At 65.6% G+C, this 22,250-nt stretch overlaps 4 protein-coding genes across 8 annotated transcripts; 1 reads left to right on the top strand and 3 right to left on the bottom strand.

The window, feature by feature from the left end:
* Positions 1–38: 38 nt before the first annotated feature.
* RING1 (ring finger protein 1) lies at positions 39–5,011 on the bottom strand. Of its 3 annotated transcripts, none has more exons than XM_075019195.1 (7): positions 4,933–5,011; positions 4,714–4,806; positions 4,022–4,182; positions 3,713–3,928; positions 2,203–2,508; positions 1,281–1,452; positions 39–1,181 (listed from the first exon to the last, which is right to left on the bottom strand). In XM_075019195.1, exons 2-7 carry the CDS (start codon positions 4,789–4,791, stop codon positions 1,080–1,082), a joined length of 1,035 nt encoding a protein of 344 aa, XP_074875296.1. In that variant the 5' UTR covers positions 4,792–4,806; positions 4,933–5,011; the 3' UTR covers positions 39–1,079. The 3 variants fall into 3 exon arrangements, with proteins under 3 accessions (XP_074875296.1, XP_074875295.1, XP_074875297.1); XM_075019194.1 differs by having other exon boundaries at positions 4,891–4,953; XM_075019196.1 differs by having other exon boundaries at positions 1,335–1,452; positions 4,891–4,953.
* Positions 5,012–5,603: 592 nt separating this feature from the next.
* Positions 5,604–9,020, bottom strand: HSD17B8 (hydroxysteroid 17-beta dehydrogenase 8). 2 transcript variants are annotated; one of them, XM_075019223.1, is made up of 9 exons: positions 8,935–9,020; positions 8,002–8,237; positions 7,786–7,902; positions 7,062–7,157; positions 6,877–6,962; positions 6,687–6,771; positions 6,541–6,576; positions 6,363–6,437; positions 5,604–5,725 (listed from the first exon to the last, which is right to left on the bottom strand). In XM_075019223.1, the coding sequence occupies exons 1-8, from the start codon at positions 8,978–8,980 to the stop codon at positions 6,366–6,368; spliced, it is 774 nt and encodes a 257-aa protein (XP_074875324.1). In that variant the 5' UTR covers positions 8,981–9,020; the 3' UTR covers positions 5,604–5,725; positions 6,363–6,365. The 2 variants fall into 2 exon arrangements, with proteins under 2 accessions (XP_074875324.1, XP_074875323.1); XM_075019222.1 differs by having other exon boundaries at positions 6,541–6,583; positions 8,935–9,019.
* A 116-nt stretch (positions 9,021–9,136) lies between these two features.
* SLC39A7 (solute carrier family 39 member 7) lies at positions 9,137–14,033 on the bottom strand. The gene is made up of 8 exons (XM_075019138.1): positions 13,932–14,033; positions 12,861–13,508; positions 12,559–12,727; positions 12,389–12,460; positions 12,155–12,283; positions 11,924–12,052; positions 10,872–11,068; positions 9,137–9,777 (listed from the first exon to the last, which is right to left on the bottom strand). Exons 2-8 carry the CDS (start codon positions 13,470–13,472, stop codon positions 9,526–9,528), a joined length of 1,560 nt encoding a protein of 519 aa, XP_074875239.1. The 5' UTR covers positions 13,473–13,508; positions 13,932–14,033; the 3' UTR covers positions 9,137–9,525.
* Positions 14,034–14,150: 117 nt separating this feature from the next.
* Positions 14,151–20,394, top strand: RXRB (retinoid X receptor beta). 2 transcript variants are annotated; one of them, XM_075019176.1, is made up of 10 exons: positions 14,151–14,332; positions 15,836–16,059; positions 16,163–16,316; positions 17,526–17,705; positions 17,786–17,949; positions 18,087–18,186; positions 19,031–19,163; positions 19,277–19,368; positions 19,453–19,558; positions 19,653–20,394. In XM_075019176.1, the coding sequence occupies exons 1-10, from the start codon at positions 14,314–14,316 to the stop codon at positions 19,798–19,800; spliced, it is 1,320 nt and encodes a 439-aa protein (XP_074875277.1). In that variant the 5' UTR covers positions 14,151–14,313; the 3' UTR covers positions 19,801–20,394. The 2 variants fall into 2 exon arrangements, with proteins under 2 accessions (XP_074875277.1, XP_074875276.1); XM_075019175.1 differs by having other exon boundaries at positions 14,152–14,332; positions 18,057–18,186.
* The last annotated feature ends 1,856 nt before the right edge of the window (positions 20,395–22,250 follow it).

Genomic DNA, 22,250 nt, shown 5'->3' with positions numbered 1-22,250 from the left:
CCCCTCCTCCCCGCTGCATGTGGATAAAAGTGAGGAGGTGCAGGAAGATGCTTTATTGCTGCTGCTGACAGCGAGGGGGGAGCCGGGGGAGGTTAGGGGGGTGTCAAAAGTGGGGGGGGGGGGCAGCCACTGGGGGGTGTGTGTGTGTGTCCCCGGGGTGGGGGACGAAGGGCAGGAGGTGGCATCTCGCTGCGGTGATGCCGTCTGCTGCTGGTGGGGACACACGCACACAAAACCTCGGGGCGAGGGGGGCAGTTGGGGGTCCCTGGGGACATCGGGGGGGGGCAGTGTCATCCCCCCCTGTGCCATGGGACCCCCTGGGTGTCACCTCCAGCTTCCCCCCGCTGCCGCTGGCTGCTCAGAGGCTTCTCTCACCCCAGAGCGGGGCGGGGGGGTGTCAGGCATCAGGGCCCCCCCCCGAGCCCCATAGATTTTTGTCCCCCTGATCCAGGACAGCATTGTGTGTGTCCCCTGGAGATGACTGGGGGGGGGGACACGCGACACACGGTGGGGGGGCATTTTATGGTGGGTGGGAGGGTGTCACCTGTGTACAGAACACCCCCAGACTGGGGTTTCCCTTTGTGTCTCCCCCCAGCCCAGCTTAGGGTTCCCCAGGGCTGAATGCCCCCCCCCGGTCCTCCCCCGACCCTTGGAGCCTGGGCCGGGGGCTCCCAGCTTCCCCCCCCGCCCTGGGGTGGGAGGGAGCACCAGGACTTCACCCCCCCCCTCAAACCCCTCCCTGGGTGGGGAGGGGACACTGGGCTTGTCCCCATCCATGTCGCCCCCCCATTACCACCAGTCGGTGACTGGGGATGATGCCTGTCCCAATCCTTCCCTGGGGGGGGCACTGAGATTGTCACCTCCCCTCCCCCTCCCCCAGCAGGTGACAGGGGACCGTTACACCCCCCCTCCCCATGTGTGTCCCCCCCCAGCATCACCCCGATGCTGCCGCTCCAGAGATAGAGAGAGAAAAAAACACCTTCAGGAGCCCCCAGCCAGTCTGTGGGGACAGGGGGGGACCCTGGGGGGGTCCTGAAGGACCCGGGGGGGGCCAGGGGGGGTCTCCCCCCCCCCACCCCCTACTTCTGCTCCTTGGTGGGCGCGTAGTAGAGCTCCAAGGGTTTGCTGACTTTCCAGTACTTCTCATTCACCAGCTCCAGCGTCAGGGACCCGTTGAGGGTCTGGGGGGGAGGAAAAGGAAACGGGGTCACCCTCTGTCACCCCCTCCTCAAGACCCTCCCCCCAACCCTCTGTGTCCCCTTTTATTGCCCCCCCGGTACCGTGAAGGCTCCGCCGGCGGTGGTGATGTAGATGGTGTACTGCTTCTCGCTCACCTCCTCCAGCCCGGCCGTCGCCTCGGGGCCTGGCCCCGGAGCTTCCTCCAAGGCGATCCGTAGGGCCAGGTACTTGGAGAGGTGATCCACCGTGGCGTTGGCCGTCGTCTTCACGTACCTGCCGGTGGCGGGGAGGAGGAGGGAGAGAGGAGGAGGAGGGGGGGAGGAAGAAGGAGAGAGGGGCAGGGGGGAGAGAGGAGGGAGGAAGAGGAGAGGCAGGAGGAGAGGGGAGGAAGCAGGAGAGGAGATAGGGGAGGAAGCAGGAGAGACAGGAAGGGGAGGGAAAAGAGGGGAGATGGAAAGAGAAGGAAGAAGGAGAGGAGGAGGAGGAGGGAGGAAAAGGAGAGAGGCAGGAGCAGAGAGGAGGAAGCAAGAGATGAGATAGAGGAGGAAGGAGAGAGGAGCGAGGAAGGAGAGAGGAGCGAGGAAGGAGAGAGGAGCGAGGAAGGAGAGAGGAGCGAGGAAGGAGAGAGGCAGGAAGGGGAGAGGAGAGGGGATTTGGAAAGAGGAGGGAGAAGGCGAAGGGGAGGAGGAGGGAGGGAAAAGATAGAAGGAGAGGGGAAGAAGCGGGAGAGGAGGGAAAAGGGAGGGGGGAAAGGAGGAAGGAAGAGGAGGAGGAGGAGGAAGGTGAGCGAGAGAGAGGAAAAGGAGGAAGGCCTGAGGCCGGCAGCAGGGAGAGGAAGGCTTCCCACTGCCCTTGGGGGGTTGGGGGGGGGTCACCCCCTGCTCTGCCACCCACCCCGAGGAGCTGGGGGGGGTCTTGGGAGAGTGCTGGACCCCCTGCCTGCGCCAGCGGAGCCCCTGTCCGCACCAGCAGAGCCCCCTGCCCATATCACAGAACCCCTGCCCGCCACATCCCTGCCCTCACCGTGTCTGCGAATACTCGCCCTTCTCCACCAAAAGAGGATGCGGACGGAAAACCAGCTCGATCTCGCTGCTGCCCGGTTCGGCGCCCGGCTCGGGGCTCCCCCGCCCTCCGCCCTCGTGAGAGGTTTCGGGATCAGGATCGGGCCCGGAATCGTCGGAAGCTCGGGAACGTTTCCGACTGGGTCCGGCCTCGGGATGACTGGGAGCTGAGGCGTTGCTGAGGTGGGAACGACTGTCGCAGTTGTCCTCTCCGCCGCTGAATGTGGCGTTATCCGATTCCTGGTGAAGCTTCCGAACTCGCTGAGCCCTATGGGATGAGACGACGGATCAACCGGGATCAACTCCATATTAAAATCACGGAAAGGTTTGGGTGGGAAGGGACTTTGGGAAGTCACCTCCTCCACGAGCAGGGACATCTCCAACCACATCAGGGTGCTCAGAGCCCTGGCCTTGAATGTCTCCAGGGATGGGGCATCTCCAACCTCCTCCAGTGTCCTGCCACCCTCAGCGTAAAAAAATCTTCTCTTTTTAGATCTAAATCTTTCCTTTTTTAGCTTAAAACCCATCCCCCCTCGTCCTATCGCGACAGCCCTTACTAAAAGCCCTGTCCCCAGAAGGACTGAAAGGCCACCACGAGGTCTACCCGCAGCCTTCTCTTCTCCAACTCTCTCAGCCCGGCCTCATAGCAGAGGTGTCCCAGCCCTCGGATCATCTCCGGGGCCTCCTCTGGACCCGCTCCAACTGGTCCGTGTCCTTCTTATCCTGAGGACCCCTGGGTGCAGTGCTCCAGGTGGGCTCTCACCGGAGCAGAGGGGCAGAATCCCCTCCCTTGACCTGCTGGCCACGCTTCTTCCGATGCGGCCCGGGAGACGGTTGGCTTTCTGGGCTGCGAGCGTCCGCTTCTTCATCCCCCGAGTCCTTCTCCGCTCTCCATCCCTTCATCCCCCGAGTCCTTCTCCGCTCTCCATCCCTTCATCCCCCGAGTCCTTCTCCGCTCTCCATCCCTTCATCCCCTGAGTCCTTCTCCGCTCTCCATCCCTTCATCCCCCGAGTCCTTCTCCGCTCTCCATCCCTTCATCCCCCAGCCTGCGTCCATGTTTGGGGTTGCCCCAACCCACGGGCAGGACCTTGCCCTTGGGCTGGTTGAACCTCCAGCCTGTCCAGGTCCCTCTGGATGGTTCCCATCGCTCTGGAGTAGCAACCACCCCACTCAGCCTGGGGTCACCTCCAAACTTGCTGAGGGTGCACTCAATCCCACCATCTATGTGGCTGAAGAAGATATGGGGACAGTGCTGGTCCCAGTAAGGACCCCTGAGGGACGCCGCTCGTCACTGGTCTCCATCCGGACATGGAGCCATTGACTACAACTCTTTGGATGCCACCATCCACCCAATTCCTGCTTCACCCAACCCATCTCTTTCCAATTTAAGGACAAAGACATCGGGGGGGGATCCCGCTGGATCCCTCATCCGCTCTGGGGGGGTACAGATTTTTTGGTGGGGGGGTCCTACCTGTGCATTGCCTGCATCTTGAGCCCCTCCTCGATGCTGCTGCTGAGCGCCTGCTGGTTGTGGAGGCGGCTGAGCTTGGCCAGGACGCGATCCTGATGGGCTTCGTACTCATCCCGGCTGGGATAGATCTTGGAAATCAAGGCGTCAAAGTTAGGATCCGGTCGCAGGGATCGCTTGGAAACCAATTTTTTTCGGCACGTGGGACACTCCTTATTCCTGGTAAAGAAAAAAAAAACCCAACCAAAAAAACGGGATAATGGGCGAGGCGCGAATCCCAACCGAGGCGGTGATGCGATCGCCGCGCCGTACCCGCTGCGCAAAGCGGTGACGATACAGTCGGAGCAGAAGCGGTGGAGACATTCCTTGGTGGTCATGGTGTTCTTCAGCATGTCCAGGCAGATGGGACACATCAACTCGCTGTGGAGGCTGCGCGGGGACACCGCGATCTCCGTCCCGTCCATGATGGCTTCCTGGGATGGGGCGGGACACAGACGGACATGGATGGACACAGGGACACAGGGAAAGGGGACATTGCGTCACAGCCGATGGGGTGACAAGACACTGGGATGGGGTGGCTTGATCTGGGTCTGCTGCTGGGGGGGTGACAGGATGCGTCCGTGTGTCCATCCACCCCCCGCCTCAGCCCCACTCTTCTGGGGTTTGGGGTGACGCGACACTGTCCCCCCACCCCACCCCGGGGACACCCCCCTGCGCCCAGGATTTAGGGTGACAGCACCCCGTCCCCACACACAATGCCCCCAACCCCGAGGGGTGCCAAACCTCATCCCTCCCAACCCACCCCCCACCTTGGGGGTGCCCACCCCCCAATCTTCTGGGGCTGCCAGGCCTCGGTGTCCCCTGTCCCCCCTCCCTCCAAGGGGGTGTCGCCCCCAATCTTGGGGGGCTGCCAGGCCTCGGTGTCCCCTGTCCCCCCTCCAAGTGGGTACCCCTCCCCTTCCCCCCCCCCCCGTGTGTGTGTGCGTGTGTCCCCCCCCCCAGACCTGCGGGGTGCGGTGCAGCTCGTACAGGCTCAGCTCCCAGGTCTTGCTGGCGCTCTGCGCGTTGGCGGGGGCGGCCATGGCGGGCGGGGCGTTCTGCGGGGAGGGGACGGGACCGGTTACCGGAGGCTCCCCCGGTACCGACACCCCCCCCCCTCAGGGTCCCGGCCGCCCCCTCACCCTCAGCCACCGGCGGGTTCCCCCCCCCCCCCCGAAAAAAACCTTCTTCCTGCCGCTCGCCGAGGAAGCGGCGCCTGGAGAGCGCGTCACTTCCTGCTGGCCCGGGTGATGACGTCACCCGCGGCACCCGCCCGGCTTTCCCCCCCCCCTTTCCTACCGTAACCAATCACAACCGGGGAATTTCTCCCGCGAGTCCCGGCAGCCAATAGGATTCACCGCCGGCGCTCTCTCCGTTCTCCCCGCCGATGGAACCGCTCGGCCAATGGGGAAGAAGCAGAGGGGCGGGGTCCCGAGGGAGGCGGAGCCGGAGTTGCAAGAGGGCGGGTATCGGGGCGTGTCTAGGCGCAGCGGGGGCGTGGCCTCGGCGGGGGGCGTGGTCAGTGTACCGAGGGGGCGGGGCCTCAGAGTCACTTGGCGCCGGCACCGGGAGGAGATGGCGGGGAGGGGGGGGGGAACGGGACCGGGGGAACCCCCGGGGGTCCGTGACCGGGGGGGGATTCCCGGGGTCCGCCCCCCCCTCCCCGCAGTCCCCGGTGCCCCCCGGTACGGGTACGGGGGGGGAAGCCCCGGCTCTGCCCCACCGGATCCCGGTGTGTCCCCCCCTCCCCGTTCCCGGTGCCCCCTCCACCTCCCGGTGCCCCCCCCCCGCTCCCGGTGCCCCCCCCCGCCCCCCCGGTGAGACCCCGTTATACTGGGGGGGGACGACCGGGTGTCCCGGCAGGAGCAGTGGGGGAGGGTCACTCCGTTTATTTTTTTTGGGGGGGGTGTGACATTGCGGGGGGGGGGTGACACTGTGGGGGGGGCCAGGGCTGGATCCGTCACATGAAGAGACCCCCTGAAATGAGAGAGAGTTGGGGGGGGGGACATGGGGACACTGGGGGGGGGGGACAGAAGGACTTTGGGGGGGGCAAGAGGGACCCCAATAGGGACATGGGGACTCGGGGGGGGGGCAGCAGGGACCCCAGTGGGGACATGGGGGGGGAAGAGAGACCCCAATGGGGACACAGGACACTGGGGGGGACATGGGGACACTGGGGGGGGGCAAGAGGGACCCCAGTGGGGACATGGGGACACTGGGGGGACACATAGGGACATTGGGGGGGGCAAGAGGGACCCCAATGGGGACATGGGGATGCTGGGGGGGGGCAAGAGGGACCCCAGTGGGGACATGGGGACACTGGGGGGGGGCACACCATGGGGACGCTGAGGGGGGGCATGGGGACACTGGGGGGTGCAAAAGGGACTCCAATGGGGACACGGGGACGCTGGGGGGGTAAGAGGGACCCCAGTGGGGACACAGGGACACTGGGGAGACACACAGGGACATTGGGGGGGCAAGAGGGACCCCAACGGGGACATGGGGACACAGGGGGGGAAGAGGGACCCCCATGGGGACACAGGACACTGGGGGGGGGGGCACGGGGACCCCAGTGGGGACAGGGACCCGGGGGGGGTGACAGCACATCCCCAACCTGTCACCTCCACGCTGGCCCCCGTGATGTAGCTGCTCTCCTCCGAGGCCAGGAAGGCGCAGACGTCCGCCACGTCTGGGGGGGGGACACGGGGGGGGGGACACACACGGTGACACTCTGGGGACCGTCCTGTCCCCCCAGGTGTGTGTGTCGCCCCCCCTCCATGTCCCCCACTCACCCTGCGGGTCCCCGAGACGTCCCAGCGGCACCATCCCTGCAAACTTGGACCAGGACAGCGTCACCCCAAGGGTGTCCCCATGTCCCCCCCCCGTGTCCCCACGTGTCCCCCCCCCATGTCCCCATGTCACCCCCCCCCTCAATTACCTTCTCCAGCACCTTGGGGGGCACCTTGTCCGTCATGGGGGTGACAATAAACCCTGGCAGCACCGCGTTGCACCGGATCCCGAACCTGGGGGGGGGACGACACACGTGACACGGGAGGGGGTCAGGGTGTCATGTCCCCCCCCCATGACCCCCCCCATGTCCCCATGTCGTCCCCCCCCATGTCCCCTACCTGGCCAGTTCCTTGGCGCAGCTCCGGGTCAGCCCCTCCACCCCGGCTTTGGAAGCCGCATAGTTGGCCTGGCCCAGGTTGCCCACCTTTGGGGGGGTGTGACACGAGTGGGGGGGTGTGACACGAGTGGGGGGGACACACCCCCGTGTCCCTGTCACCCCCCTTGTCCCCGCAGCGCTGCCCACCTTGCCCACGATGCTGCCCACGTGGATGATGGAGCCGCCGGGAGCCCCCGTGGCCACCAGCGCCCGGGCCACCGCCTGTGTCACCAGGAAGGTCCCCTGGGGGGGGGGGGGCATGTGTTGTGTCATGTGTCCCCCCCCCCCCCGTATCCCCCCATGTCCCCTATGGCCCTCCATGTCCATTTCCCCTGTCACCACATCCCTCTGTGTCCCCATGTCCCACGTCCTCCAGTGTCCCCCAAGGTCCCCGAACGCTCTCCGTGTCCCCCCGTGTCCCCCCGTCCCAAGTGTCCCCGTGTCCCCCCCACGTCCCCCAATACTCCCCGTGTCCCCCCGTGTCCCCAACACCCCCCGTGTCCCCATTTCCCCGCATGTCCCCAACACTCCCTGTGTCCCTCCCATGTCGCCATATCCCCCCATGTCACCTGTGTCATCCCCATGTCCCCCCGTGTCCCCAATGTCCCCATATCCCCAACACTCATGTCCCCCCACGTCCCCAGATCCCCCCATGTGTCCCCCCCACCCCGTGTCCCCCCCATGTCCCCCAATACTCCTTGTCCCCCCCATGTCCCCAACACCCCCCATGTCCCCAATGTCCCTGTATCCCCCCATGTCCCCAAATCCCCCCACATGCCCCCCCCGAGTCCCCCCCCATGCCCCCCGCTCCCCCAATACTCCTCGTGTCCCCCCATGTCCCCAATGTCCCCGTGTCCCCCCCCCCCCGTACCGTCAGGTTGACCCCCAGCACCTCGCGGAAGGCCCCCTCCCCCAGCCGCAGCAGGAACTCGTCACGGGTGACACCCGCACACCCCACGCACACACGGGGGGGGGCCCCAAAATGGTCCTGTAAGGGGAGGGGGGGCGTGGGAGGGGGGGCGTGGGTGGGGGCGCCCACCCCAGCTCCCCACTTTTTTTTTTTTTGGGGGGGGGGGGGGGGTGTTACCTGGACGCGGGCCAGGAGCTCGGTGACGCTGGTGGCCGAGGCCACATCCACCCCGAAGGCGGCGTGGGGGGGGCGTGGGGGGACCCCATTTCCCGCGTGGGGGGTGGCCCCCTCCCCTCCACAGAGCCCCCCCACCGTGTCCCGTGCCCCCCCCTCATCCAGATCGGCCACTGCCAGGCGGGCGCCTTCCTGTGCCAGGCGGGCGCAGACGGCTCGGCCGATGCCGCTGGCACCTCCTGGGGGGTGGGTGGGTGGGGTGTCACGCGTGGGGGGGTGTCACCCGTGGGTGCTCCCCAGGATATACACCCCGCCCCCACCCTCCCCCCGTGGTATCTATCACCCACTCCGCATGGCACAGGGGATTCTCTATGTGTGTGTGAATCCTCCCTAAAAGTGACACCCGTGGGGGCCTGCCACCCCCCCAAGTGCCACCCGTGGGGTCACCCCCCCCAAAAGTGACACCCGTGGAGTCACCCCCACCCCCAAAGTGCCACCCATGGGGCTTGTCACTCCCCCCCAAGTGCCACCCGTGGGGTCACCCCCCCAAAGTTGCCACACGTGGGGTCTGTCACCCCCAAAAGTGCCACCCGTGGGGTCACCCACCCCAAAAGTGCCACCCGTGGGGTCTGTCACCCCCCCCCAAAATGACACCCGTGGGGTCACCTCCCCCAAAGTGCCACCCATGGGGGTCTGTCACCCCCCCCACGTGCCACCCGTGGGGTCACCTCCCCCAAAAGTGTCACCCGTGGGGTCACCCTCCCCCTAGGACCACCCCTGGGGTCTGTCCCCCCACCCCCACCCCCTGTGTCCCCCCCCCTCCACGTCACAGGGGATCGTGTCACTCCCCCCCCCGGTGGGGTCTGTCACCCCCCCTTAGGTCACGCGCGACCCCGCCCCACGTGGGGTGTCGCCCCCCCGCCACGTCACGGCCACCTGTGACCAAGGCCAGCGCCCCGCCGAGGCGCCCCGCCGAGCTCATGGCGGCACCGGAAGTGACCAGCGAGGGGCGGTGAGGAGGGCACCGCGCGCCGCCGCTCTACACCCGCTCTATGGTAAAAGTCCTCCAAGCATCCTCTTTTTTTGGTATTTTTCTCCCAACCTTTTTCCTGGATTTGGGTGCCACCCGGATTCCTGGGTGTCCCCACCTCCGTGAGCCCTGCACACCCCTCAGGACCCCTTTGGCTCATCTCAGCCTTTACTCTTTTAATTAATCAAAGCCACAATCTGCTACAGTCATTAAAAAAACCCACAAATCATCACCCCAAAATCCGCCCGGTAACAGGGACCCGGACACCTGGGTGTCCCCCCTATGTCACCCCCCTTGGTCCCCACCGCCGAAGTTGTGTCCCCCCACCCAAATCAGAGAGCCACAGGACCCCCCCCACTTTGGTCCAGAGAGCTGGGGGGGTCAACACTGCTCCCCCTCTCCCCAGAGGAACAAGCCCCCAAAATGGGGCACACATGGGGCTGGAAACCACCCCCCCCCCCAAAAAAAAAAAACCCAAACCCACCCTCCAGGGTTCCCTACTCATAGTGGGCGATGGCTACCATCATGGCGACTCCGGCCAGTAGCCCCAGGACCTGGAGGAGGGACTGGAGGGGCCCGGCGTCCCGCAGCAGTTCGGGGATGACGGAGACGGTGCCCACGTAGATGAAGCCGCCGGCGGTGAAGGGCAGGACCCCCAACATGGCCGCCTCTCCCGCTCGCTCGGCCAGCAACGAGCAGGCCGCCCCGGCCACCGCTCCCAGCGCCGTCACCAGCTGCAGACGCATGGCCTGGGGACGAGGACACCGGATGGTGGCAGCTCCGCCGGGGCAGAGTCGGGTAGAGACGGGGGTTCCTAAGGACACTGGGAGAACTGGGGGGACTGGGGGACACTGCTGGGCAGAGATGGGGCTCCCTGGACACTGGGGACACCGGGGGTACTGGGGGAACTGGGATGCTGACAGGCAGACGGGGCTCCCCGAGGACACCGTGGGACTGGGGGAACTGGGACACTGCTGGGTGGACGTGGGGCTCCCTAAGGACACTGCGGGGACTGGGGAGACTAGGGACACTGCTGGGCAGAGATGGGGCTCTCTGGACACTGGGGACACCAGGGGTACTGGGGAACTGGGACGCTGAGAGGCAGACGGGGCTCCCCGAGGACACCGTGGGGACTGGGGGAACTGGGACACTGCTGGGCAGAGACAGGGCTCCCTGGACACTGGGGACACCAGGGGTACTGGGGACATCTGGGACACCGGGGGTACTGGGGAGACTGGGACACTGCCAGGTAGAGACGGGGCTCCCTAAGGACACTGGGGTACTGGGGGGACTGGGGGAACTGCTGGGTAGAGATGGGTCTCCCTGGACACTGGGGCAACTGGGGACACAGGGGACACTGGCAGGACTGGGGGAACTGGGACACTGCTGAGCAGAAATGGGGCTCCCGGAACACCAGGGGAACTGGGGACACAGGGGGTACTGGGGGCACTGGGGACACCTGGGACACTGGGGGGGACTGGGACACTGCTGGGTAGAGATGAGGGTCCCTAAGGACACCCGCGGTACTGGGGGCCTGGGGGAACTGGGACACTGCTGGGCAGAGATGGGGCTCCCTGGACACTGGGGGTATTGGGGGGACTGGGGGAACTGGGGACACCAGAGGTACTGGGAGGACTGGGACACTGGGGGCACCGGTAGCACTGGGGGTACTGTGGTCACCACGGCCACCGCGAACGCTTTGGGGCACCGCTGGCACCAGGGGCACCAGAGGTACCACGGTTACTGGTGCTACTGGGGACACCGTGGTCATCGGGGGTCCTGGGGCCACTGGGGAGTACTGGGAACCCCGGTGACGCCGCTGCCACCGCGTCCCCTTCCTCACCTTGCGCTTGCTGCAGCCCGACTGGACGAGGATGGCGAAGTCGCCCACCTCGTGGGGCAGCTCGTGCAGCAGGACCGTCACCGCCGTCACCATCCCCAACCCCGTCCCAGCCAGGAAGGAGGCGCCGATGGCCAGCCCGTCGGTGAAGTTGTGCGCCACGTCGGCCGCCAAGTTCAGGTACCCCGACACCTCCATGGCTGCGGGGACAGTGGGGGGGGGGACAATGGGGACATCGGCACCCTGTGACAGTCCCTGCCACCCCCCACAATGTCCCCCACCCTCCTGGTGTCCCAGGGTCCCTTCCAGTCCTTGTCCCCATGGGGTCCCTCTACCCCATCAGGGTCTCGGTTGTCCCCCCCCAACTCAGTGTCCATGTCCCCACTAGGGTCCCCGTGTCCCCTCCAGGACACCCCCTACTCCTTGTCACCCCCCCAGTGTCCCTGTCCCCATCGGGGTCCCCCTCCACTCCTTGTCACCCCCCCCAGTGTCCCTGTCCCCATCGGGGTCCCCCTCCACTCCTTGTCACCCCCCCCAGTGTCCCTGTCCCCATTGGTGTCCCCCTCCACTCCTTGTCACCCCCCCCAGTGTCCCTGTCCCCATCAGGGTCCCCCTCCACTCCTTGTCACCCCCTCCCAGTATCCCTGTCCCCATTGGGATCCCCCTCCACTCCTTGTCCCTCCCCCGGTGTCCCTGTCCCCATCAGGGTCCCCCTCCACTCCTTGTCACTCCCCCCAGTGTCCCTGTCCCCACTGGGGTCCCCCTCCAGTCCCTGTCACTCCCCCCAGTGTCCCTGTCGGGGTCCCCCTTCAGTCCCTGTCATCCCCCCCCAGTGTCCCTATCCCCACTGGGGTCCCCCTCCACTCCTTGTCACCCCCCTCAGTGTCCTTGTCCCCATCAGCATCCCTCTTGCCCCCCATCACTGTCCCTGTGGGGATCCCCTGTCCCCCCTCCAGCATCCCCGTCCCCATCAGGATCCCTCTTGCCTCCCCCCCAGTCCCTGTCCCCTGTCCCCATCCTCCCACCTCCAGCGTCCCCGTCCCCCCGCCCCATACCGGACTCCTCCGCCACCTTCCCCTCCGGCCGGTTCTTCCCACGGTGGCCCTTGGTGGCCGTCCTCTCCCGCCGCCCCGTCGCCCCCGGCTCCTCCTCACCTTCGCTGGAGCTGCTCTTGGCCTTCACCCCTGGGGAGAAGGACAACGGGGTCGGGGTGGGGGGACATCAGCGTGTCCTTTGTCCCCCTAAAACCTTCCTGTCACCTTCTCCCCGCCGGGGATGTCACCTACCGTGGCCGTGGCCATGGCCATGGCCGTGGCCGCCCTTGGCGTGCCGGACGAAGGTCTCCACCACCAAAAAGGCCACGATGCCGGCGAGCACCCACATCCCCACCGTCAGCATGCGGCCGTGCTCCTGGCCTGGGCGAGGGGGAACGACACGCACAGCGTGAGCGGTGGCACTGTCCCCTCGATGTCCCTACGGTCACCGCCACCCCCCCGCCGCCGCCACTTCAAGCGTCCTACCGTGGTGCGAGTGACCGTGGCCGCCCGGCTCGGCGTGCGCGTGGCCGCCGTCACCGTGATGTGCGTGGGGGGCTGCAGGGAATGGCAAGGAGGGGGGATGGTGAGCATCACCGCCACGTCCCCGTTGTCCCCAAGAGGAGGGAGAGCAGGGGACGGGGACACGCACTCACCGAGGGCGTGGGGAATGAGGTGGAGGAAGGCGTCTCCCAGCAGCCCCCCCGCCGCGAAGCTGAGGAGCAGTTTGAGGAGCGCCTGGTGCCGGGGAGCGTTGGACTCCACCGGGATGAGGAAGAGGACGAGGTACGGGGCGGCGCTGATCACCAGGGTGGCCGCCATCGTCTGCAGAGGAGGGGGAAGGTGATGCACAAGGAGGGTGTCACAGGCTGTCACTTCCCTCCCACAACACTTGTCCCGTGGGGACATTGTGGGAGGTGGGGGTCCTCGGGGTGGGGGGGACACGACACACACTCACGTGCATCCACAGAGTCACCGTGTCCGACCGTGGCGATGGTTTGGAGGGATCCGGGGGGAAACGCTCATGCGAGGGGTGGCGGGCGTCCTGGTGCGAGTGGCCATGATGGCTGTGATACACATCCTCGTGCGAGTGGCTGTGGCCGTGGTGCGGGTCCTCGTGCGAGTGGCCGTGATACACATCCTCATGCGAGTGGCCGTGGCCATGGTGCAAGCCCTCGTGTGAGTGGCCATGGTACACGCCTTCGTGCGAGTGGTCGTGGCCGTGGTGCAAGCCCTCATGCGAGTGGCCGTGGTACATGCCTTCATGAGAGTGGCCGTGGTGCAAGCCCTCGTGCGAGTGGCCATGGTGCATGCCTTCATGAGAGTGGCCGTGGCCGTGGTGCAAGCCCTCGTGCGAGTGGCCGTGCTCGTGGTACATGCCCTCGTGCGAGTGGCCATGGCCATGGCCATGATACAAGTCCTCGTGCGAGTGGCCGTGCCCGTGGTACGCGTCCTCGTGCGAGTGGCCGCCCTCGTGCGAGGCGGCGGGGGCCGGCAGCAGGCAGAGGGCCAGCACGACGCCAGCGGTGAGGGCGGCGCCGAATCCTCGCGTCCGGAGCGCCGCCGCCATCGCCCCTGTGAGGGGACACGGCTCAACCGACGGCTCCTACCATAGAGACAAAGGGATGAGAGTCCAGACAAGCCCTGATGGCTCCCAAGGGGGTGTGTTGGGGGGGGGGGGGGGGGTGTCAGACCATAGAGACACAGCCTAGAGCGGCACCTCTCTATGGTGCCTTAAAGCGGCACCAAGGGGCCATACCACAGAGTTAAAGGCAAGAGGAGACAGAGCGGTGCCAACCCTACCATAAAGACAAAGGGATGAGGGCCCAGAGCGCCCACCCAGGAGCACCATAGAGATGGGGAAGGGGCGGCCTGAGCGGTCACCCCATAGAACCAGGCGCGAAACCATAGAGACGGAAAACCATAGAGAGAAGGAGCGGGGGGGTGGTGGTGGATAGAGCGGCTCCACGGCGGCGGGAGCCTCTCTAGCCACGTCTCTATGCTCCGGGGACGGCGGGGGGGGTCTCACCGGTTTCTCCGGTCTCTCCGGCTCCGGCCCGACGTGGCACGGCGGCCCCGCCCCTTTCCCCTTCGCGATCTCGCGAGATTCCTCCGGGAAGGGGCTGGGGGAGGAGGGACGAAAGAGAAGGGCGGAAGTGCCCGGCGCCAAGATGGCGGCGCCGCCGCCGCCATCTTGGCGCCGGGCACTTCGCCGGGAGTAAAGGGGAAGCGGCGCGGGGGGTGCCGGGAGCGGCGCGGTGCATTGTGGGCCGGTGGGACCGCAGGCGGCGGTGCCCGGAGCTAGGCCGAGCCCCGGGGGGGGGTGGGGGGGGGAAAGCGGCCGGCGGGGGAGGGAGGAGGAGGAGGAGGAGGGGGGGGGCCGAGACCGGAGCCCCCCCCGGCAACGCGGGATGGGCGACAGCGACCGCGGTCAGCAGGGCCGGGGGAGGGGGGCTGGGGTGTAGGGGTGGGGGGGCTCTGAGGTGATGTTGGGGGGCTGTGGGTGTAAAGGGGGGGGGGTGGTTGTGGGGCCGGAGGGGGGCTTTGGGGTGATGTTGGGGGGCTGTAGGCGCGAAAAGAGGCGGCGGGGGGCGGTCGGTGGGGTTGGGGGGGTCTGAGGTGCGAAGGGGGGGTTGAGGGGGGTGCTGGTAGGTTTTGGGGGGGTTAGGTGCGAAAGGGGGTTTTAGGGGGGTGCTTGTGGGTTTGGGAGGAGCCCTGAGGTGCGAAGGGAGGTTTTAGGGGGGTGCTTGTGGGTTTGGGGAGGGTTCTGAGGTGTGAAGGGGGGGTTTAGGGGGGTGCTTGTGGGTTTGGGGACAGTTCTGAGGTGTGAAAGAGGGTTTTAGGGGGGAGCTTGTGGGTTTGGGGGGGGGCTGAGGTGTGAAAGGGGGTTTTAGGGGGGTGCTTGTGGGTTTGAGAGGAGCCCTGAGGTGCGAAGGGAGGTTTTAGGGGGGTGCTTGTGGGTTTGGGGAGGGTTCTGAGGTGTGAAAGAGGGGTTGTAGGGGGGTGCTTGTGGGTTTGGGGGCGGCCTTTAGGTGCAAAAGGAGGTTTTAGGGGAGTGTTTGTGGGTTTGGGGGGGCCCTTTAGGTGTGAAAGGGTGTTTTAGGGGGGTGCTTTGGGTTTGCAGGCAGCCTGAGGTGTGAAAGGGGGGTGCTTGGTGGTTTGGGAGGGGGCCTAAGGTGTGAAATGGGGTTTGGGGGGGCCTTTAGGTGTGAAAGGGGGCTGTAGGGGGGTGCTTGTGGGTTTGGGGGGGGTTCTGAGGTGTGAAAGGGGGTTTTGGGGGAGGGGCTTGTGGGTTTGGGAGGGGCCCTGAGGTGTGAAAGGGGGTTTTAGGGCGGGCGTTTTTGGGTTGGGGGGTGACCTTTAGGTGTGAAAGGGTGTTTTAGGGGGCTGCTTGTGGTTTTGGGGGGTCTCTGAGTTGTGAAAAGAGGTGTTAGGCATGTGTCTGTGGGTTTGGAGAGGGCTTTAGGTGCGAAAGGAGATTTTAGGGGGGTGTTTGTGGGTTGGGGGGGCCTTTAGGTGATGTTGGAGGGCTGTCAGTGCAAAGGCAGGTTGGGGGGGTGCTCATGGTTGCGGGTGGGGGCCTGAGGTACAAAGTGGGGGGGTGGTGGGGCAGCTCATGGGTTTTGGGGGGTCCTGAGGTGGATTTGGTGGGGGCTGCAGGTGAAAAAGGGGGATACATGTGGGAGCTTACAGATTTGGGGAGGGACCTGGCCTTGTGTTGGGGGGGCTGAAGCTGCAAAGAGGGGCTACAGGGGGGAGATCCTGGATTCGGGGGGGGGGGGGAGCATAGAGCAATGTGGGGGGCTCCCCAGGCCTGGGGGGGGGGGTGGGTTTGCTTTGAGGCTGCCCTGGGGCTTAGCATCAGAGGGGAGCAGGGGCTGATGGAGTTGGGGGGGGTCCCTCACGCCCCCCCCATCGCCCCCCCTCCCTTAGACTGCCGGAGCCCCGACAGTTCATCCCTGAGCGCCTCCCCCCCCCCGCCGGAGCCGTCGGCCCCCCTCCATCACCCTTCCATGATCGGTTCGGCCATGACCTCCTCCCTCAACTCTCCCGTCGCCAGCTTGGGCTCCCCTTTCCCCGTCATCAGTTCCTCCATGGGTTCCCCGGGGCTCCCCGCCACCCCCGCCATCGCCTACGGTCCCGTCAGTAGCCCCCAGGTAAGGAGGGAGCCCCCCAAATTGGGGGGGGGGGGTGTTGGATTTTGGGGTGAGGGTGGGGGGAGGCTCCCACCGGCCCTGCCCGCCTCCCCCTCTCTCGCAGATCAACTCCACGGTCAACCTCTCGGGGCTGCACCCCGTCAGCAGTTCAGATGACGTGAAGCCACCTTTGGGGATCCGGGCTGTCCCTTGTCACCCCCACGGTCCCGGCGTCGCCGGCAAACGTCTCTGCGCCATCTGCGGGGATCGCTCCTCAGGTACCTGCGAGCTTGGGTCTTCCATGGGGGGGTCCCTGGGGGGCTGGTATTGGGATGCCTGGATGCTTTGTAAGGGTTTCTTTGGGGACACTGGAGTCTTCCGTGAGGTCCCTGCGGGGACATCTGGATCTTCCATGGGGTTCATACGGGACACTGCAATACCGGGGTTCTCTGTGAGGTCCTTTTGGGGACACTGGGGTCTTCAGTGAAGTGCCTATGGGGTACCAGGTTCTCTGTGGGGTCCCTGTAGGGATGGCTGGGTCTTTTGTGGGGTGCCTATGGGGCATTGGGACACCAGGGTCCTCTGTGAGGTCCCTTTGGGGACACCAAGGTCCTCTGTGAGGTCCCTATGGGGTACTGGGTCCTCTGTGAGGTCTCTCTGGGGACATCAGGGTCCTCCACGAGATCCCTGTGGGGTACTGGGTCTTCTGTGGGGTCCCCATGGGGTATTGGGACGCCGGGGTCCTCCGTGAGGTCCCTTTGGGGACGCCAGGGTCCTTCGCGAGGTCCCTGTGGGGTACTGGCTTTTCCGTGGGGTCCCTGTGGGGCATTGGGACACCTGGGTGTTCCGTGAGATCTCTGTGGGGACGTCTGAACTCTTTGTGGGGTCCCTATGGGGCACCAGGACACCTGGGTCCTCCTTGGGGTTCTTGTGGGGACATTTGGGTTCTCTCTGCGGTGGGACACAAGGGACAGGGACGCTTTGGTCTTTTTCAGGGTGGGATATGGGGTACGATGACACCAGGGTTCTCCCTGGGGTGGGATATGGAGGAGAGGGGCACCAGGGTCCTCCCTGGGGTGGGACACGGGGACATCTCGATCCTCCTCAGGGTGGGATATGGGACGTGGGGACACCAGGGTCCTCTTTCAGGTGGGACACAGGAGATGGGGACACTTTGATCTTTCTCAGGGTGGGATGTGGGAACACCAGGGTCCTTTCTAGGGTGAGACAGCGGACAGGGACACCTCGATCCTTCTCAGGGTGGGATATAGGTACACCAGGGTCCTCTGTGGGGTGGGCCACAGGGGATGGGGACACCAGGGTCCTCCTTGAGGTGGATCCCAGAGGACGAGGCCACCTCCATCCTGCCCCCAGCCCACCACCCTGGGGCAGAACACTCTCCCCTCCCTCCACCCACTCACCTTGGGGATGTGTGGGGCCGAGTTGGGGGTCCCACCGTTGACCCCCCCCCTTTTCTTTCCTCGCAGGGAAGCATTATGGGGTGTACAGCTGCGAAGGTTGCAAAGGTTTCTTCAAACGCACCATCCGCAAGGACCTGACCTACACCTGCCGCGATAACAAGGACTGTGTGGTGGACAAACGCCAACGCAACCGTTGCCAGTACTGCCGTTACCAGAAGTGCCTGGCCACCGGCATGAAACGGGAAGGTAACCGGGAACGCCGGGATACGGGATAGAGACCTCCCGGATCTTCTTCTCTTCCTCACCGCCACCGGCTCCGTCCTCAGCCGTGCAGGAGGAGCGACAACGGGGGAAGGAGAAGGAAGGGGATGGTGACCTGGGGGCCAACGCCAACGAGGAAATGCCGGTGGAAAAGATTTTAGAAGCCGAGTTGGCGGTAGAGCAGAAATCGGACCAAAACGTGGACGGCGCCGGCACGGGGGGCAGCTCGGTGAGTTATTTTGGAGGGGGGGCACGAGGAGTCCCCGGGGGGTGGGGGGTTCCGGGCCACCTCGCTGACCCTTTTTACGTGTCCCCCCCCTTCACGTTACTCATCAGCCCAATGACCCGGTGACCAACATCTGCCAGGCCGCCGACAAGCAGCTCTTCACGCTGGTGGAGTGGGCCAAGAGGATCCCCCATTTTTCCGAGCTGCCCCTGGACGACCAAGTCATCTTGCTGCGGGCGGGTGAGGAAAATGGGGGGGGCCAGCCCCACGGCGAAGTGCGAAGGGTTGTCTTGGGGTCTTCTGCCCCACGGCAGGGGTGTTTAGGATCTCCTTGCAGGGGTTGGATGTCGCCAGGGTGTATTTGCCCCACAGAGGGGGGTTTTGGGGGGAGCTTCAGGGGGATGTGTCTTGCGCATGAGATGTCCGCTCCACGGAGCGGGTTTTTTGGGGTGGAGGGAGGATTTGCCCCACGGAAGGGGGTTCTGGGGGGCCACAGGAGAAGATCTGCCCCATAGAGGGGGGGGTTCAGGAGCCCTGGGGGGATGTGTCCTGTGGAGGGGGGGGTCTGCCCCACAGAGGGGATTTTGGGGGGCCCACAGGAAGGGGGTCTGTCCCACGGGGGGGTGTTCTGCCCCATAGAAGGAATGTCTGGGGACCCACAGGAGCGGATTTGCCCCATGACAGGGGCATTTGTGGGTCCAGGAGGGGATTTTCCCCACAAAAGGGGGGGTCTGCCCCACATTGGGGGTGCCCAGGGGGTTGCAGGGGGGGCACTGGCTCCATGGAAAGGACATTGTGGGGTTAAATGGGGTTGTCCGGGGTGGAAAAGGGGGGACTGTCTGCCCCATGGGTGGGGCCTGGGGGGAGGGAAGAATATTTGCCCCATGGGGGGACAGGTTTTGGGGTACCTGAGGGGATTTGGGGCCCCTGCCCCGGCACAGGTGGGAGCCAGTGGAGACATGGGGGTGTTTGGGATTGGGATGGGGCAGGTGAGGGGGGGTGTTAGGGGCTTAGGGGTGCCCCCCCTCGATTCTGGGGGGCGGGGAGGGGGGGATTTAATGCCGCATCGTCCCCCCTGCCACAGGTTGGAACGAGTTGCTCATCGCCTCCTTCTCCCACCGCTCCATCTCGGTCAAAGACGGGATCTTGCTGGCCACCGGCCTCCACGTCCACCGCAACAGTGCTCACAGCGCCGGCGTGGGGGCCATCTTCGATAGGTGCGGGTTGGGGGGGATTTTAGGGGGTCTTACTGGGGGGGGGGACGACGACGGACCCCCCAAATCATACTCACGCACCACACCCGCCCGGGTTTTTTCTCTTCTCGCCGCAGGGTGCTGACCGAACTGGTTTCCAAAATGCGAGACATGCGTATGGATAAGACGGAGCTGGGTTGTCTTCGCGCCATCATCCTCTTCAATCCGGGTACGGCCCTCGGGGGGGGTTCATGGGGGGGGGGGACACACGTTCTGGGGACTCCCCCCGCTTCACCCCATTTTGTATTCCTAGATGCCAAGGGGCTTTCCAACCCCGGCGAGGTAGAGCTGCTCCGGGAGAAAGTCTACGCCTCCCTCGAGTCCTACTGCAAGCAGAAATACCCGGAGCAACAGGGCAGGTAGAGAAAGGGTTTTGGGGGGGGGGGTGTCTTGTAGTCATCGTGTCGTGCCTGCCCCCCCCCACCTAAAATTTCCCCCTGGGCCCCCCCCAAGGTTCGCCAAGCTGCTCCTCCGCCTCCCAGCCCTGCGTTCCATCGGCCTCAAATGCCTCGAGCACCTCTTCTTCTTCAAGCTCATCGGGGACACCCCCATCGACACCTTCCTCATGGAGATGCTCGAAGCCCCCCACCAGCTCTCCTGAGCGTTGCCCCCCCCCCCCCAAAAAAAAAGGGAGGGGGGAGGGGCAACAGGGCTCCTCCAGGGGGAGGGGGGTCCCCTGTGCCCCCCCCCGCCCCCCTCCAAATTTGGGCCCTTGTAAAATAACCCCCCATGGTGGCCGTCGTGCCGGGGCAACTCCCCCCGGGGTGGTGTGGGGGGGACGGGGGAAGGGACATGGGATGACGCAGCCCCCCCCAACACCCCCATAACAGCGTGTCCCGGGGCTGGGGGGGTCCCCATTTCCCTCCATGGCCCCCCCAACTCCCCCCCACCACCACTCAGGCACCCGATAGCACTTTGAATCGCCTCCCACCCCCCAACTATGCAGCAGGTACCCGGGGCCGGGGGGGGGTGGGGGGAATCCCCGGCCACCCCGGGGCTGCTGAGGGGAGGGGGGGGGGCTTTGTTTTTATTGTAGGTCCTACAGCCCCCTCCCCCCCCAGGTCTCCCCCCCCCCCCTCCCCCCGTGGTTTTATTCTGCTTCGGCATTTATGAACCTTCCCCCCCCCCCGCCCCCCTCCCCTCCAAACCCGGTCGCTTTGGATTTTCAGTGATTAAAGTTGCTGCTTCTCAGTCACCGAGGGGCTTCGTGGGCGTGTTTTTGGGGGGGGGGCCCCCCCATGGCAGGGCCCCCCTGCCACACAGCCCCCCCATACTGCAACACCGCAGGGGGGGATCCCCTCTGTCCTGTCCCCCCACCGCAGCCACCACCTCCACCCACCGCAGCTATTTTTGGGTCAAAGCTCTGGTTCCTGAAATAGCCCCTGTGGCTGGGGGGGGGGACGACACACACACACAGAGGGGATATTGGCCCCCCCCCATCCCCATCCCCGCCACCCCCCTCCCTGTCCCGGCTCGGCGGTGGCCGCCGGCGGACAGTGCCGGCTCTGTGCCGGCGGTGAAGGGCCGAGTGTCTGCGCCTGGGCCGGGGCCAGGGCTGGACCGCAGCGGGGCCGGGGGGGGACCGAGGGGGGGGCACCCGCTGCCACGTCCTGCCGGGACCCCCCCCCTCCTCCCTCCTGGTCTCCCTGCCTGCTCTTGCCTGTTCCCATGTCCTGCCTGGGGTGGGGGGGGATCCTCTGTGGGGTGGGGGACAGAGAGTGGGGACGGAGAAGCGGAGTAGGGATGGGGGGACAGGGGAGGGGAGCAGGGGACAGGGAATGGGGATGGGACACAGATGGGAATGGGACAGGGGATGGGGACAGGAGACACGGAATGGGGACAGGGGAGTAAGGATGGGACACGGAACGGGGACAGGACACGGAATGGGGACAGGGATGGGGATGGGACACCGATGGGGATGGGACGCGGAATGGGGACAGGGATGGGGATGGGGGACAGGGAATGGGATGGGGGATGGGGACAGGGGATGGGACACAGATGGGAATGGGACAGGGGATGGGACACAGATGGGAATGGGACAGGGGATGGGGACAGGAGACACGGAATGGGGACAGGGGAGTAAGGATGGGACACGGAACGGGGACAGGACACGGAATGGGGACAGGGATGGGACACCGATGGGGATAGGACAGGGATGGGGATGGGACATGGAATGGGGACAGGGATGGGGATGGGACACCGATGGGGATGGAGATGGGACGCGGAATGGGGACAGGGATGGGGATGGAGGACAGGGGATGGGACATGGGGACAGGGATGGGGACAGGAGACAGGGATGGGGACGGGACATGGATGGGGACGGCAATAGGGATGGGACATGGGATGGGGATGGGACAGGGAATGGGGATGGGAAACAGATGGGGACAGGGGACAGGGAATGGGAACAGGGAACAGAATGGGGACAGGGAATGAGGACAGGACAGGGCTGGGGACAAAGAATGGGAGGGGATGGGGATGGGGCCTGGGACAGGGGAGGGAACCAGACTTTGGGTTGGGGACAGGGGTTGGGGCACAGGGAGCGGGAGTGAGGAGTCAGGATGGGGACAGGGCACTGGGGTGGGGACAGGGAATGGGGACAGGGGGCTGGGATGGGGACAGGACAGGGGCAGCTGTGATGGGGACAGGGATAAAGATAATGGGATGGGGACAGGACTGGGGCAGTTGCAATGGGGACAGGGACGTGGGAGTGGGACAGGGATCTAGGATGGAGAGGGACATGAGAAAGGGATGTAGGACAGTGACACGGGATGGGGACAGGGGCATAGGACAAGGATATGGGATGGGGACAGGGATAGAGAATGGGGACAGGGAGGTAGGACAAGGATGTGGGATGGGGACAGGGGGGATGGGACACAGGATGGGGACAGGAGCTGGGGACAGGGGGGACACGGGATGGGGACAGTGGGGATGGGATGGGGACAGGGACAGAGAATGGGGACAGGGAGGTAGGACAGGGACACGGGATGGGGATGGGGGGTGGGGACAAGGACTTGGGATGGGGACGGGGACACAGGATGGGGACAGGGATGT

This window comes from Buteo buteo, chromosome 32 (genome assembly GCF_964188355.1).
Source record: "Buteo buteo chromosome 32, bButBut1.hap1.1, whole genome shotgun sequence".
Lineage (NCBI taxonomy): Eukaryota > Metazoa > Chordata > Aves > Accipitriformes > Accipitridae > Buteo > Buteo buteo.
This window is presented reverse-complemented; position numbering and strand designations above follow the sequence as displayed.

Coding starts and splice junctions, on each gene's coding strand:
- RING1 (XM_075019195.1), bottom strand. CDS start 4,791: ATGGCCGCCCCCGCCAACGCGCAGAGCGCCAGCAAGACCTGGGAGCTG. Junction 4,183..4,713: donor AGCTGCACCGCACCCCGCAG/GTCTGGGGGGGG, acceptor GCCCCATCCCAG/GAAGCCATCATGGACGGGAC. Junction 2,509..3,712: donor AAGATGCAGGCAATGCACAG/GTAGGACCCCCC, acceptor CTCATCCCATAG/GGCTCAGCGAGTTCGGAAGC.
- HSD17B8 (XM_075019222.1), bottom strand. CDS start 8,980: ATGAGCTCGGCGGGGCGCCTCGGCGGGGCGCTGGCCTTGGTCACAG. Junction 8,238..8,934: donor GGCGCTGGCCTTGGTCACAG/GTGGCCGTGACG, acceptor CCCACCCCCCAG/GAGGTGCCAGCGGCATCGGC. Junction 6,772..6,876: donor TGCGCCAAGGAACTGGCCAG/GTAGGGGACATG, acceptor TCCCCCCCCCAG/GTTCGGGATCCGGTGCAACG.
- SLC39A7 (XM_075019138.1), bottom strand. CDS start 13,472: ATGGCGGCGGCGCTCCGGACGCGAGGATTCGGCGCCGCCCTCACCGCT. Junction 12,284..12,388: donor CCACGGTCACTCGCACCACG/GTAGGACGCTTG, acceptor CCCCTCGCCCAG/GCCAGGAGCACGGCCGCATG. Junction 11,069..11,923: donor GAAGGTGGCGGAGGAGTCCG/GTATGGGGCGGG, acceptor CTGTCCCCGCAG/CCATGGAGGTGTCGGGGTAC.
- RXRB (XM_075019175.1), top strand. Junction 17,950..18,056: donor CCGGCACGGGGGGCAGCTCG/GTGAGTTATTTT, acceptor GTTACTCATCAG/CCCAATGACCCGGTGACCAA. Junction 18,187..19,030: donor AGTCATCTTGCTGCGGGCGG/GTGAGGAAAATG, acceptor CCCCTGCCACAG/GTTGGAACGAGTTGCTCATC.